The sequence below is a fragment of the Lissotriton helveticus genome, chromosome 2_1, assembly GCF_964261635.1.
Source record: "Lissotriton helveticus chromosome 2_1, aLisHel1.1, whole genome shotgun sequence".
Classification (NCBI taxonomy): Eukaryota; Metazoa; Chordata; class Amphibia; order Caudata; family Salamandridae; genus Lissotriton; species Lissotriton helveticus.
This window is the reverse complement of record NC_136059.1, coordinates 960,889,831-960,903,997: the sequence shown is the minus strand read 5'-3', so window position 1 is coordinate 960,903,997 and position 14,167 is coordinate 960,889,831. Positions and strand designations below refer to the sequence as shown.

The 14,167-nt window shown below is 45.9% G+C and overlaps 1 protein-coding gene across 1 annotated transcript in view; it reads right to left on the bottom strand.

Annotated features, from left to right (window-relative positions):
- ISCA1 (iron-sulfur cluster assembly 1) overlaps positions 1-6,748 on the bottom strand; it is a 52,536-nt gene extending 45,788 nt beyond the window's left edge. The window contains exon 1 of the mRNA XM_078675709.1: positions 6,518-6,748. Coding sequence (XP_078531835.1) covers positions 6,518-6,733 — 216 coding nt within the window. The 5' untranslated portion in view covers positions 6,734-6,748. The remainder of the gene's footprint in view (positions 1-6,517) is intronic.
- Positions 6,749-14,167: the final 7,419 nt, after the last annotated feature.

Here is a 14,167-nt window from a genome sequence, read left to right as displayed (position 1 = left end):
TACCATGAGGGGTACGATCTCTTTCCTGTACAAACTGTTATTAGACTCTGCCGTTTCACCGCGACCGCGATACCAGGACCATTGGGAATCCACACTGGGGAGGGATATTTCTGCTACCGAATGGCAGGCCTTGTGGAGAGATGTGACTGCGCACAATCACTCTACTGACCTCAGAGAGGCGCATATGAAACTCATCTTTGATTGGTACCTATATCCCTCCAAATTACACTGCATATTTCCAGCTACTTCTGACAGGTGTGGGCGGGGCTATGGGATGTTGGGAGACTTTACTCATATATGGTGGGACTGCCCCACCATCAAGCCGTTCTGGGCTGAGATTCTATCTCACATAAAGGACATTTTGGGTTACCCGATTCCGAACTCCATGGCCTTTGTACTATTAGGGCTTAGGGACTCGCTGCTTGAACACCAGACTAGGGCGGATAAGCGTGTTATGTGGTTGTGTTTGGGGGCGGCCAAGATGACTCTAGCGGCAGCATGGAAGTCCCCATCTACCCCGGCTATTTCCTTGTGGCATGCCCGACTGTGGCGTCTGTTGAGCATGGAACGCCTCTCTGACATCTTCCTGGGGAATTTTAAGAACTTTATGTACAATTGGGGTTCGCTTGTGAGGTTTCTGTCCCGAGGTTTACCTTCGGCTGTATGCCCCTCAACGCTGCGATCTCTCCATCTCTTCCAAATTTGATCTCGAGACTGTCTGTACTGCTTTGTGTGCTTGCTGGTCGCCGCCACTGGGGGGAGGGTGGTGTTGGGGAGGGACGAGGGTGGGGGATAGTTGGGGTAATTGTCTTGTGTTCTTCTTCCTTTTCTCTCTCTCGTTGCGACTAGCTATGCCTAGGGAGGGCTACTGGGCTATGAGCGGAGTTTGGGCGGTTCTTTCGAACTAAAGGTGCCTGTTCTGGACTAGAATCTGCAGTGGGTGGAAGTTCCCCCGTTGCCTGTCGAACTATTGTCGACTGCCTGTGGACTATGGAGCACTATCGCCCTTCTTCTGTGGATGAGCCCCTACCTATGTTTTGCGCCCCCTGTGTGGGGTTTTGTGGCGGTATGTCGCCTGTCTTTTTTTTTTCCCTTTCTGATTCCACTCTTGCTGTTTCCCACCCCTTTTCTATTTTCAACTGGTATACTGCAAAATAAAACTTTAAAAAAAAAAAAAAAATGTTCCCAACCTCTTCTCCTGACTGCTGGAGATGTCAGGCTGCACCTGGGGATTTCCTACATATCTGGTGGACCTGCCCCCTGATCAACGTCTTCTGGAAGGAGGTCCTGGGGTTTCCTCTGCCTGATGCCGCTAGTACACTGTTGCTGGGAGTCAAACCTGCAAATTTGTTAGCATTGACCCGGAGTGATTGGACCATAGCGCTACAAATGCTGGGCTCTGCCAGACAACTCATTGCTTTATACTGGAAGAAAACGGAGGCGCCCCCCATTGCTGCGTGGTTTGTGAGACTCTGGCATGTCCTTACCATGGAATTACTCTCAGCTAGACTGCAGTCTCGCAACACACGCTTCAAGGCGGTATGGCAACCTTTGATGTCCTATTTGTGCAAAACAGAACATGCGCGAAACATGCCCCCTAAACTTAGGGCGCTACATTTAGTGGATGAGGCTGTGCTTACCCTACCTCACGCAGGTCTGTGGTACAATAGCCCTGGGGTCCGAACTGTGGCACACGGCGGATGTTCCTGTTGTAGGCGAGGCCTGTGAGGACTCGTACCCCTCTGGTCCCTTAGCTGCTCTCTAGGTCCTTTCTCTCCTCTTTTCTGATTCTTTCCTTTTCTTCTCTTTGGTTACCCTTTCTGTTGCCTCCTTCTAGGCTCTTGGTTGTAATTTGGACCGCTCTGGTCCGGTAGTTCTATCAGTTCTATTTCTTGGTCTGCACTCGGCCCTAGAGGCCAGGTTTTATTAGCAGTGACCTTCTGGCATGACAGAAAGATTTCTTTAGTTTCAGACGCGGCCGGCCCTATTGGGTTGTAGGTGGAACGCTGTGTATAATGTTAGGAAGTATCCACAATTCTCATGTTATTTTACTGCTTTTCCTCTGACGCGGCCGGCCCCTGTGGGGTTGTAGGCTTATCGCCGTGTATATGTCACCTTTTTTTTGCGTAATCCCAACTTAGGGCGTGAAATAAAAACAGACTTCAAATAAAAATGGTAAAGCCGTGGGTCAGATGTGGCTGGATTGAAAAAGTAATTTGAACGGCCATAGAGTGTTGAACAGTTTTAATAGCTTCTTTGGTGATTCGTAATTCCTCTAAGTGTATAGGAGACATCGCTTTTAGTGTCTTCCTCAGTATTTCCCGAATCGAACATGGAACTAAATAATTTTTTCCTAGTCCTAAATCGTGAAAAAATGTCTTTACTTAGGACAGCCAACCAATTTTGTGTGAATAATCCAAAGACATACAGTCTGCGATTATTTACTGTGTGAACACATTTTTTTCTGACGACCAGATTCGATGCCAGAGAAGAAGTGGTTGAATTTTGGCTAGATCTGACAAATGAGGAATCCCCAATTCTATGTGACATGAAAAAGTGGACACACTCTTTGGTACCGCTAAGAGAAATCATAGAAAGGCGTTCTCAGCCACTTGTAAAGCACTGGTATTTGCGTACCCCCATACTCCAGTCCCGTATAGGGCTATTGACTGGCATTTGGCTCTATAGATCTTTAGCAATTCCACCAGGGCCGCAATGGATCTCATGAGATGGAGTTTTCTGGCCTCAATTGCGGGTTTCCAGTTTAATTTTTGGTCAATAATAATTCCTAAATATGGGTATTGATCTGTGGTTGCGAGTTTCTCCTTGTTAAGATAGATATCTTTTACCACTTTTTTCCCTGGTCCTGCTATCATTACAAAGGTTTTTTTAATATTTATGTGTAAATCCAGCTTTCCAATGAATTCGGAGTATCTATCCAACGCCTTCTGGAGTTCACGAGGGGTGCAGGCCAGTATCACAGCGTCATCCGCGTAGAGCAGAGCAGGTATCGGATGATTTTTTATTTGTGGAAGGTCCTGGCCACCATTCAACATGGCCATCTCCAAGCTGTTGGTGTAAAGTGTAAAGAGAAAGGGGGCCAGGACACAACCTTGCCGAACTCCTTGCTCTACCCCAAACGGCACTGACAGCTCACCCTTTACCCCGAACCTCACCCTAGCAGAGGCATTGGAGTATAATTCTCGCAAGAAATCCACCAATGGTAAATCAACCCCCATTGCTTTTAGTACGGACCATAGTTTAGCATGGGAAACGCAGTCGAAGGCTGCAGACAGATCGACATATACCATGTACAATCTGCCTGACTTCGCACATACATATTTACCCAATAGCATGGTCAAATTTAGGGACTGTTCCAAGTCCCTCACGAAACCCAAATTGATGGTCCGAGAGGACCCTGCCATCGTCTGCCCACCGCTGGATCCGTGCAGCAATTCCACAAAGGCAAAGTCACTGGCGCCCGCAAAGACCACGGCTACGAGCGGCACCCGCGAGCCGTAATATAGTACAGCGAGGTGGGGGCGGGAAGAGGTCCCAGGTGCGGCAGATGACCGCCCGCAGGGAATTATGGGCCTCGCATTCCTACTCCTTTGAAGTTAGAGTTCCTTTCCGTCTCTCAGGGCCAAACGGGCAGCGTTAGTATCCGTGCAGCAATTCCACAAAGGCAAAGTCACTGGCACCCGCAAAGACCACGGCTACGAGCGGCACCCCGTATTATAGTTATACTGTCTTTGTAAGGTCTTTGCCCTGGCCACTCTTGGGACAGCTTGTTAAGCAGCATGTTTTGACATTATGTTCGGCTAGGTCGTGTGTTTTTTTTTTAGATGGATTGATAATCTTTATTTGCATGATTACTTAAAACCATTGCAGAATTACAACCATGCTAAAAATCTCCAAATTCATAAAACTGTTAATAAATCTAAAAGGGCACACAGAATTTGAACAACGTATACCATAATCTCTGAATTAAAACCTTGGGTCTTATCGTGAAAATTGCAGTTTGTTTGGACCTCTGCCATAAGAAACATTTCCAGCTTGTTCTAATGGAGGCGAAGGTCGCAGGTTTGTGTCCAGTGAATCAGCTAGCTGTTGAATTTAGCTTTGTTTCTGCAGCGCTCGTAAAACGGACCAGGCGGCTAGGTCCTTCAGTGGAAAAGTACGTTGTGTATTTCCCTAATTTTATGTACAGTATGAGGTGTTTACAAAGTGGCTACCAAATATGTCAGGGCATTCATTTGTTAAGAACAGGTGGCCACCACCAATTTATAATTTCAGAGTTGGCAAGAGACAAGTTCTCAAGTCCGTCCTGCACCGGGTGAAATCTTCATTGTGTGTTTCACGTATGCACTGTTGATAGAGGTCAACACGCCCAAGTGGAGCAGTACGTCTTGACGTAATTGGGTATATTGCTCTCTCAACAATGCATTCCATATCTTCCAATCTTCAATTCTTTGGTGGAAATCAGAAGGATACTGATAAAACTGAGTAGATTGCTTAAATATATTGAATGTAACAAGGGGGCCAGTACAGTGTTCTGATGTACACCGCTTTCCATCACCATCATTTGAGACCCTGAATGACAGTGAACAGCAGCAAATCATTTATGGTTTCTCGTCTCCAGTTGTTAGAATAGACCGGACTAATCTGGTGTAGTAAACTTGGGTCAATTCCACAATCTTTAATTTTCCGACCCTCTCCTCTGCCAAAAACATATCTTTAAGAATACCACTACCTTCTTCTCAATACGTTCCTGCTCTAAACTGTGCATGGCCACAATCGGATCGGGTGTGAAGCATTATTTCCCAAATAACGCTCTTTCATCCAGTTTTCATTTTTTTAAAAATCAGTTTAATAACACACTCACAAAAAGCTTGCCCACTGAGTAAAAAAAATGAAAGTAATTGTCTGAGGAGAGTCAAACTCTGTTTTAAAAAAAAGTCGAAACGATGATATTTTCACCGATTCATGTACCGCAATTTAATGCAATATATGTTCAGAAAAAGCACCTCCTGTGTTCAGGAGAACAAGAGGATATTACACCTTCCCCTTCAATATGCCATGTAAAAAGGACATGCTAATGAAAAAGGAACACACGTACTTGCTCAACCAAGACCCAGCGACAACTGTTGAGATCACTCTTTCAAATAACTTTGTTAATACTTAAGGGCCACTCAAGATTCAATAACATGAAAGAAGTCGCACACAATCAGTTTTTCTAGTCTGCTAAGGACATTAAACTAATCCACTAATTACAAAAAAATAAGAAAAAATCCACTAAAGCGAGAGGAAATTTCACTGGATAATTCGACACATTAACTAGACCTACAGAACAGTTCAGCACTTTAAAAGTTCTGTTAAAAACTTGACTGCAACCAGTCGATAAACAACGTACTCCAGGATGCTTTGTGGGATACTATAAGTAAGGAACAGCTAAAAGAAAGTGGATCTCAGTGACAATAACAGCTGTTGCCTTAATAAATACCGATTACGCAATTGTCTAGTTAAGGCAAGCAGCATGCTTCAACTCGTAAACAGTTTACTTGGTAAGAGAAACAAAACGAACTCTACACCTGCAAAACATGTATTCCATAACATTTCCAAGATTATCTTGTCTATGATATGTCAAAGGGATTTTGTCTTCTTGTACAAGGAGACAACTTGAGAAATAACAGCATTGTTAACTTTTTTTGCGCAAAAAGGCGGGACTCTTGCAGGAAGAGCAAGTCGCGCCCCACCGAGTAGCTCACGACTTGCATATGTTATCTTTGATTCACATCGGTTGTTTCGTGCACGTTGCTCGGAAGCGAGGGCTGTCCATCCGCTCCTGCGCAGTAATTCGGTTTAGCTAATAGCTGTGCCAATATGTGTTACTGAACACTTAACATACATTAGTGTACTGATGCTTCCTTCACCAGAGTACATAGTATAGCTGGTCTAAAAGGAAATGCATTTTCTATACGAAATCGTGAAAATATAAGATTATGTAACGGTACACTAAGAAAGGAGTTGCAAAGAGAAGCAACCACAGTTTTGAAAGTCTACCTACTGGGAGATAAACACATCAGCATGTTTCGATAAAACGGGAGCGACGAGAGAGGTGCTAAATAACATGATAGCAACAAACCTCGTGTAATTTCAGTATACCCCTTTTAGGGGAACCTCCTGAAGCTTGCAAACAAAGTGGCACGGGGTGGGAGGGGGTTGAGAATGCAACTGCGCTGCAGGAACTGTTAAACCTGTTTGCACCGAGGGTTGCCAGCCGGAGACATTCACCACAGCAGGATAGCGATCTAACAGCTAAATCACACTAGCGGTCGTATATATACAGTAGTTTGTTCACATACACAGAATTGGCAAACTCGTTCGATACATCAGGCCCAGGGTTCATATTCTCAAGGGGAAATATCAGTGGCGGCTGTGCAACGTAGAATACACTGCACCAGTCCACACCTCAACGACAAAAGCCGATGCCGTTACGAGTGTGGCAGTTACTCACCAGAGTGAGGGCGGCGCGTGACGGCTGGAGTTTCCTCTTGCTTACAGCCTTGACCGTGGCCCGAACGACCGAGGCCGCCATGTTTATTTCTCCCCCATCAGCTGCTGTGTGACCCGAGCTGAAGAGCAGGACGTGATGAAAGCCAACAGCACCGGGATGGGAGGGGCGGAGCGTCAAGCCACAAAAGAGGCGGCGCCATGCTCCCATCACAACCATTCCCGTTCCAGAGGACTCGCTGTCCCGCCAATCCAGGGTTGTCAATAGAGCGACGTAAGTGAGTGACACCGGACCCGACAATTCACGGTTACTAAGTGACAGATGCCGCCCTACAGCCTACGGCCATGCTCTCAACAACAGATATAGTTAGTTACACAACACGGCCGTACTGGAAGCGCTTGTTTTACGTCGTATTTCTATGGTATTTCTATGGTATTTCTATGGTTGTCCTTGTGGCTAAGATGTATTTATTATTTATTTATACGTTTTTATAGCTGGAATAATTCAACCCATTTCCTGACCCTTACAGTCAACTAGTACTCACATGAGGTCAACTTTGTAAATATGTATTTTACTCCTGCTTTTAACCTAAAACCGACACCTTTTTATTTTTTACAATATAAATATACAAATAGTTAGAGTTGGAACTGCATGTATGTAACTTGTTAGCGAGTTTAGTGTATCTTGTGTACCTTATGTGACTTACCTGGTTCTTTTGTAAAGCGCTCTGACACCTTTGGGTAAAGTTTGCGCTGTATAAAACTGCATTAAATAAAATAAATAAACATAGCGCTAGCTAGACCCGAAGGTATCAGAGCGCATTGCATATAATCCAAGCTCGTTTCATTGAAGAACATACATATTTACGGACAAAAATCATTTGGCATCGTTTTACAAAATGAACAAGCATTTGCAATGCAATAGGTCTCGCATTAGGAAAGTTTGATCTATTGGTATTGTAAATGACAAATATTTTATTTATGTGTTGGTTTTGAAAATAGCGTAATTAATAGTTTTGTCATTTACAATGCCAATATTTTTAACTTTCGCAAACGTGACACATATAGCATTTGTAATGCAATATGTGTTGTATTTACATGACTTAGATGTATTAATGTTACAAATAACAATGGCTTTTATTTTTTTAAATAATTAATACTAAATAAAAGTTTTTGTAATTTATAATGGCAATAGCTTAATTTTTTGTAAATAACTTTTGGGAAGGTTACGTTCATTGTATTTTATTGTGATGAAAATCCAAGAACAGCAGTGAAATATTAACATCTTTTTGTGACATTTGTAATAAAGCTTGAAACATTGAGAGAACATATTAGAACCAGTTGTTGTTGAATGGTTGCACAGAGTGATGCTGTGGCGTTCTGTGGTGCTGAGTGATGCTGTGGCCTTCAGTGGTGCTGAGTGATGCTGTGGCCTTCAATGGTGCTGAGTGATGCTGTGACGTTCAGTGGTGCTGAATGATGCTGTAGCATTCAGTGGTGCTGTGGCGTTGAGTGATGCTGAGTGATGCTGTGGCGTTGAGTGATGCTGTGGCATTGAGTAATGCAGTGGCATTTAGTGATGGTGTGGCATTTAGTGATGCTGTGACGTTGAGTGATGCTGTGATGTTGAGTGATGCTGTGGCGTTGAGTGGTGCTGTGACATTGAGTGGTGCTGTGGCGTTGAGGGGTGCTGTGGCGTTGAGGGGTGCTGTGGAGTTAAGGGGTGCTGTGGCATTCAGTGGTGCTGAGTGATTCTGTGGCACAGGGATTCTGTGGCGCTGAGTGATGCTGTGGCGCTGAGTGATGCTGTGGCGTTGAGTGGTGCTGTTGCGTTGAGTGATGCTGTGGCGTTGAGTGGTGCTGTGGCTTTGAGAGGTGCTGAGTGATGCTGTGGCGCTGAGTGATGCTGTGGCGTTGAGAGATGCTGTGGCATTGAGTAATGCTGTGGCGTTGAGTGATGCTGTGCGCTGAGTGGTGCTGTGGCATTGAGTGGTGCTGTGGCATTGAGTGGTGCTGTGGCATTGAGTGGTGCTGTGACGTTGAGGGGTGCTGTGGCATTGAGGGGTGCTGTGGCATTCAGTGGTGCTGAGTGATTCTGTGGCGCTGAGTGGTGCTGTGGGGTTGCGTGGTGCTGTGGTATTGAGTGGTGCTGTCGCGTTGAGTGGTGCTGTGGCGTTGAGTGGTGCTGAGTGATGCTGTGGCGTTGAGAGATGCTGTGGCGTTGAGCGATGCTGTGACGTTGAGTGATGCTGTGGCGTTGAGTGATGCTGTGGCGTTGAGGGGTGCTGTGGCATTGAGGGGTGCTGTGGTGTTGAGTGGTGCTGTGGTGTTGAGTGGTGCTGTGGCATTGAGTGGTGATGTGGCATTGGGTGGTGCTGTGGCGTTGAGTGGTGCTGTGGCATTGAGTGGTGCCGAGTGATGCTGTGGCGTTGAGAGATGCTGTGCCATTGAGTGATGCTGTGGCGTTGAGTAATGCTGTTGCAATGAGTGATGCTGTGGCGTTGAGTGATGCTGTGGCGTTGAGGGATGCTGTGCGCTGAGTGGTGCTGTGGCGTTGAGTGGTGTTGTGGCATTGAGTGGTGCTGTGGCATTGAGGGGTGCAACACCAGCAATTCTACCAGCATAGAGCAGCAGGATTAATGCAATACAAACCAAAAGAAATAACAAAATCTACCCTACAGATTCAGATACACCACCAAGCAGGCTTGCAAACGGAACACTGAGCGTGTTCAGGTTAAGTACCGGCTTCGAGGCCAGAAACGTGCACATGCTACGTTCGGCGGACATCCGCTAAATGCTGTTCTCGCTTGACTAGGTAAGTTAATGGACACATCGGGGGAGCCCTGCGTTGTCCGGAGAAGTAAATCGAGCTGCTTTTAAAGTGCGGTTCGGCCGTGAGGAGGCATAAAAGGTTGATTGTATTAAATAAAAGCCTCGCTGATAATGTAGCCCAAGCCTGAATTGCTGTCCAGTTAAGCGGAGCCCATGAGGAATGTGAATGAGTACTACTTAAACTAAACTGCAAATGACATTTCGCAAATAACAATTCGCAAGAATGAATGTTTATGTGCTCTGGTGACACGAGAACATACATTTACACATAAAATGTATGATGAGTTCATTATGGCTGCAGATTAAGCTTGCATGCGTCGTAAAACAATGAGGTAACATGAGGAATTGTAGAAGTGCGGCTCGGCCGTGAGGAGACATACAAGGTTGATTAAAAACGAACGTTAGCAAAAAAAGCGCACACAATGCTCATAAAAGGATTGTGTGAAACGCACAGTAGTTGGATACGAAGCTATAATGAAATGAGATGCCTAATAAAGGTAGGAAAGAGATATGAACTTGTAGTGGGATGGGGGACATAGCAAAGTGGCTTAATAAGAGGACAGCATAGTAAATAAAAGCCTTGCAGATAATGTAGTCCAAGCCTGAATTGCTGTCCAGTTAAGCGGAGCCCATGTGGAATGTGAATGAGTACTACGTAAAGTAAACTGCAAATGACATTTCGCAAATAACAATTCGCAAGAATGAATGTTTATGCGCTCTGGTGACACGACAACATACATTTACACATAAAATGTATGATGAGTTCATTATGGCTGCAGATTAAGCTCGCATGCGTCGTAAAACAATGAGGTAACATGAGGAATTGTAGAAGTGCGGCTCGGCCGTGAGGAGACATACAAGGTTGATTTAAAACGAACGTTAGCAAAAAAAGCGCACACAATGCTCGTAAAAGGATTGTGTGAAACGCACAGTAGTTGGATACGACGCTATAATGAAATGAGACGCCTAATAAAAGTAGGAAAGAGATACGAACTTGTAGTGTGATGGGGGACATAGCAAAGTGGCTTAATAAGAGGACAGCAGCTGCAAACAAATAACGCTAGTTTTGTGAATAGTGATACTACGTACGTAAGGGACCCTAAAGTTGTAATGAAATGTTTGCAAACAAGAACAGAGTAGAAGTTTGTTAAAATATTTTATAAGAGGCTTAGAATGGTGGAGCAGTCATCACAAGAACTTCGGATGGGGGTGGGGGGGCGGGGGAGCGAGGGAGTGGGAGGGAACGAGCATGGGTGTCCGGCTGGCATGTGGCAGACCCGTGAATCCTATATCCTGCGGGATATAATAGCTCGACCTAAAAAGGATCAAATGGGCATCCAAAATATGAGGCCCCAGAACACAAAGTGGACCTCAAATTTAGAACAGAGAGTTGTCAATAACTCCCGAAATTGCGTTCTGAAAGTAAGAAAAAATTGGTTTTGATAATACAATGTGAGCATGTAGTCTCACTATTGCCGCTATGGATAAGGTGCATACCAGACATTATGTCAGTCCCCAGAAGTCACCAAGGGATTTCAACTCTCGGGAGTGATAGAGATAAAAGCGCTAGCGGCAAATGGTGACCTGCAGAGCGCGTGAAAACAATCACTTCAGAGCAGCGCATTGCTTTGAAGTCTCATGGCGGGGGGCGGGGGAGCAGCTTGGGAAGCAAACAAGCATATGGGGATGGGGTGTGAGGCCGAGCACGCGCCTGGCGAAGCGCCACACTTCAGTAGACAACATGCATTGGGAGGAATCCGCTTGTTCAAGAGTGTTGTTTCCCCTGCAATAGTTCAGAGCTATAAATAGCTCGACCTAAAAAGGATCACACAGGCTAGGTAAGTTGTATCTTGGTTATTCTTACATCCACCCACGACATGGTGCGACCTCCACTGCACACACTCACAGTACATTTCACGAGCACGCACAGACTCTCGCAAAGCGCGCATGTAGCTGATCAATGTTCACCAGCCACAGGCTTTAAATTTGAGTGCCGTGAAAGGTGTGGTCTTTTTTTAACTTTAAAGCACAGTGGTATTACGCACTGACACGACTTTCAGACTACTCTTGCCATGAGCCTGGTTCACAGAAATATTTACCTGACATTTCAGTGAGTCTGCACTGATTGTAACATGCAGGCGATTGGGCATGTTACAGGAAACAATGAGATTTTCAAGCCCATGTTCACAATCAGAGGGGTGAGGGCTCATTCTTCCAGCATGAGGCAGAGAGGAGATGCAGGGGCTCTAAGAAGGGGTGAAAAACCGACAAAGCCTTATTAACACATGAATGACCTTTTAAAGACCTGTGTAGTACTCAGGTGTTTTTTGAAAAAGGGGACCCCTACATTACAATGTGCTTGCTAATCGCAGGGACAAATTACATAAGTAAAGAAGCTATAGCAAGTTTATTAATGGGCAAAGTCAAATATTCTAGGTATGCTACAGACATACAAAAGATAACCACAATGTTTGCCAATAGAAACCAAGTACACTTATTAATGAGAATATTGATTTTGTTTTATTATTTTATTTGTTTGTTTGTTTTGTTATTTTTTGGTAATGTAACTTACTTAATCTTTTCAAATTAATTACACATACATCAATAAAGGATAAATAGAAAAATACATCTAGTATATACATTAACATGAGACAACATTATCATAAAATTCATAAAACAATTATTATTTCATCTTAGATACTTGGCAGCTCAAGAACAGTCTGTGTGTGCCCGGGAAGCTATCTCAGCCCGGGCTGACACACACAATGGGTTTGGGGGGATGGGGGCGTGGGTTGAGGATGGGGAGTGCTGAAGCCCTTTGACCCCTTTGGGCATTGCACGCCTGTTCACAATGTAGGATGGGGCTGCTTTTCACCTACATTTTTGAAAGTGTGCTGTACAAATGCTGCACTCTGGTCGATGCTGCTAAACATAAAATAATTATATTGTTATGTTTTCCCATCAGACTGGGAGCCAGTTCCATGTACTGACCAGCACGAAGACACTTTTGAATAACAGCACTATTGGGGGAGGAGCCAAGATGGCCGACAGGACGGACGTGTAGGCTCCCGGCTCCGCGAGCCTTCCACTCCTGCATCGACATCCTGCTGTTTATCCTGTGCCTGTGTCGCGATGTAACGGCGGATTAATCGCGCAGTTTTCGGCCGCGTTCTTCCGAGGTCTCTGCCTGCTTATTTCATGGAGAACTCGCTTCGTTGGCTATCCTCCGTGGCTGCCCCTGGACCCTGTGCTGATCTCCGCCGCTGGGCACTGATGTAACGTTGTCGGTTAGCAGATCTGAAGAGGCGCGGAAACTTGAGGTAGCGCTGTTGCTTATGGAGGGAGTGGGTATACATCCTTACCGGTGAGGTGAGATTCCCTACCTGGCTTAAGTGTATACTGGCATGGCGGGCTCCCTTCTCGCATCGCTTTTCTTTGTTCCGCTGCTGCTGGGCTGAGCAGCCTCCATCTTGGCGCGCCTTCTCGGTTGTTGGTCGCCTCCCTTCACTGAGGTGCGGGGGCTCGCTGAGCGCCGCTCTGGATTCCGAGCCGTCCTCCTACCGGCGCCCCGGACTGAAGTTCCCAGGTATCGATGTTGCCTCAATCCTGCTATTGTGGATTCCTTGTCGGAGTGGCGATGGCCTTGTCGGAGTGGCGATGGCACCGGTCTTCCATGACGAGGAGATGAGTGCTTCCTTGTCCCCAGGGCGTGATATTCTGCCTGGTCTGGAACGATGTACAGATCCGACGGCGTCCGCTCATAACGCGGACTGGCTGGGACCGCAGCGGCTCCCGACTTGCGGCGACATCCTGTCAGCTCTTGCCGACTTAAGGGCTACATTGCTGCGACACACTCGAGAGCTGGATCGGAAGATCGCGGATGTTACATCGGCACTGGGGCGACCGAGGCGTTCTAGCTCCCTGCTACCTCCACTTACTCCTGCAATGGATACGTTGTTTCCACATATGTCTACAGTGAAGCGGACTGTACCTGACTATCATGGGTTGTGTTCATCTACCGACGAGGCTGCAGTTACACTGTTTCCCCCCACTCTGAGAACTGAGACTCTGCAGTTACCATCGCTACTATTGTTTCGCTTGCCGGCCTCTCAGGTGTTGGTCCTGCTGGCTGCCTTTGCCTCCGGAGCCTCATTCCCACATCGGGGACGAGTGTTTCATCCTGTGATCGTGGGGAGACTCGTCTTTTTGGACCCTAGACTGCTTGGTAACTGGAAACATTCCTCTCATTCTTTTATGCTTCTTCTTTGTGGGGGGCGGCCATCTTGTTCCTTTGTTCTGCTTTCGGTGAGCTTTCAGCGGTGGCCATGTTTGGTGGACTTTCAACGTTCGGGCCAGGGTTGATGGTGTTCTTCCCGTTAATTTTGTTCGTTTTATTGGCGAAGACCCGGACTGAAACGCTTTCCTGATATATTTTAAATTCGCTGTTTGCCATGTTCTTCCCCACCAAAGGTTGTAATTGATATGTCCTGTTGTTGATCCTGGCTGGTGGGGTGGGAGCTCTGTGCGGGCGGTGGAGTCCGGGATTAATTGGTTCTGACCCTCCTCAGATTTTCGGTACTCTATGGGAGTATTAGCTTAGGTTATTCCTTTCTTACTCTCATACTTCAGTATTTTTGTACTTCTTTCCTTTTTCTTTCTTCTTCTTTCTTATTCTATATTTCGGGTTTATTGGGCGACAGACACACTGCTGGGGGGGGGGGTAGGCCGTAGCCTCTGCATGCGTGTAGGGTGGGGGGATGGGGGATGGGGCTTTTGTTTCTTGGTTTTAGTTTCTATGGTGCCTTTTTGTCTCTTTGTTTTG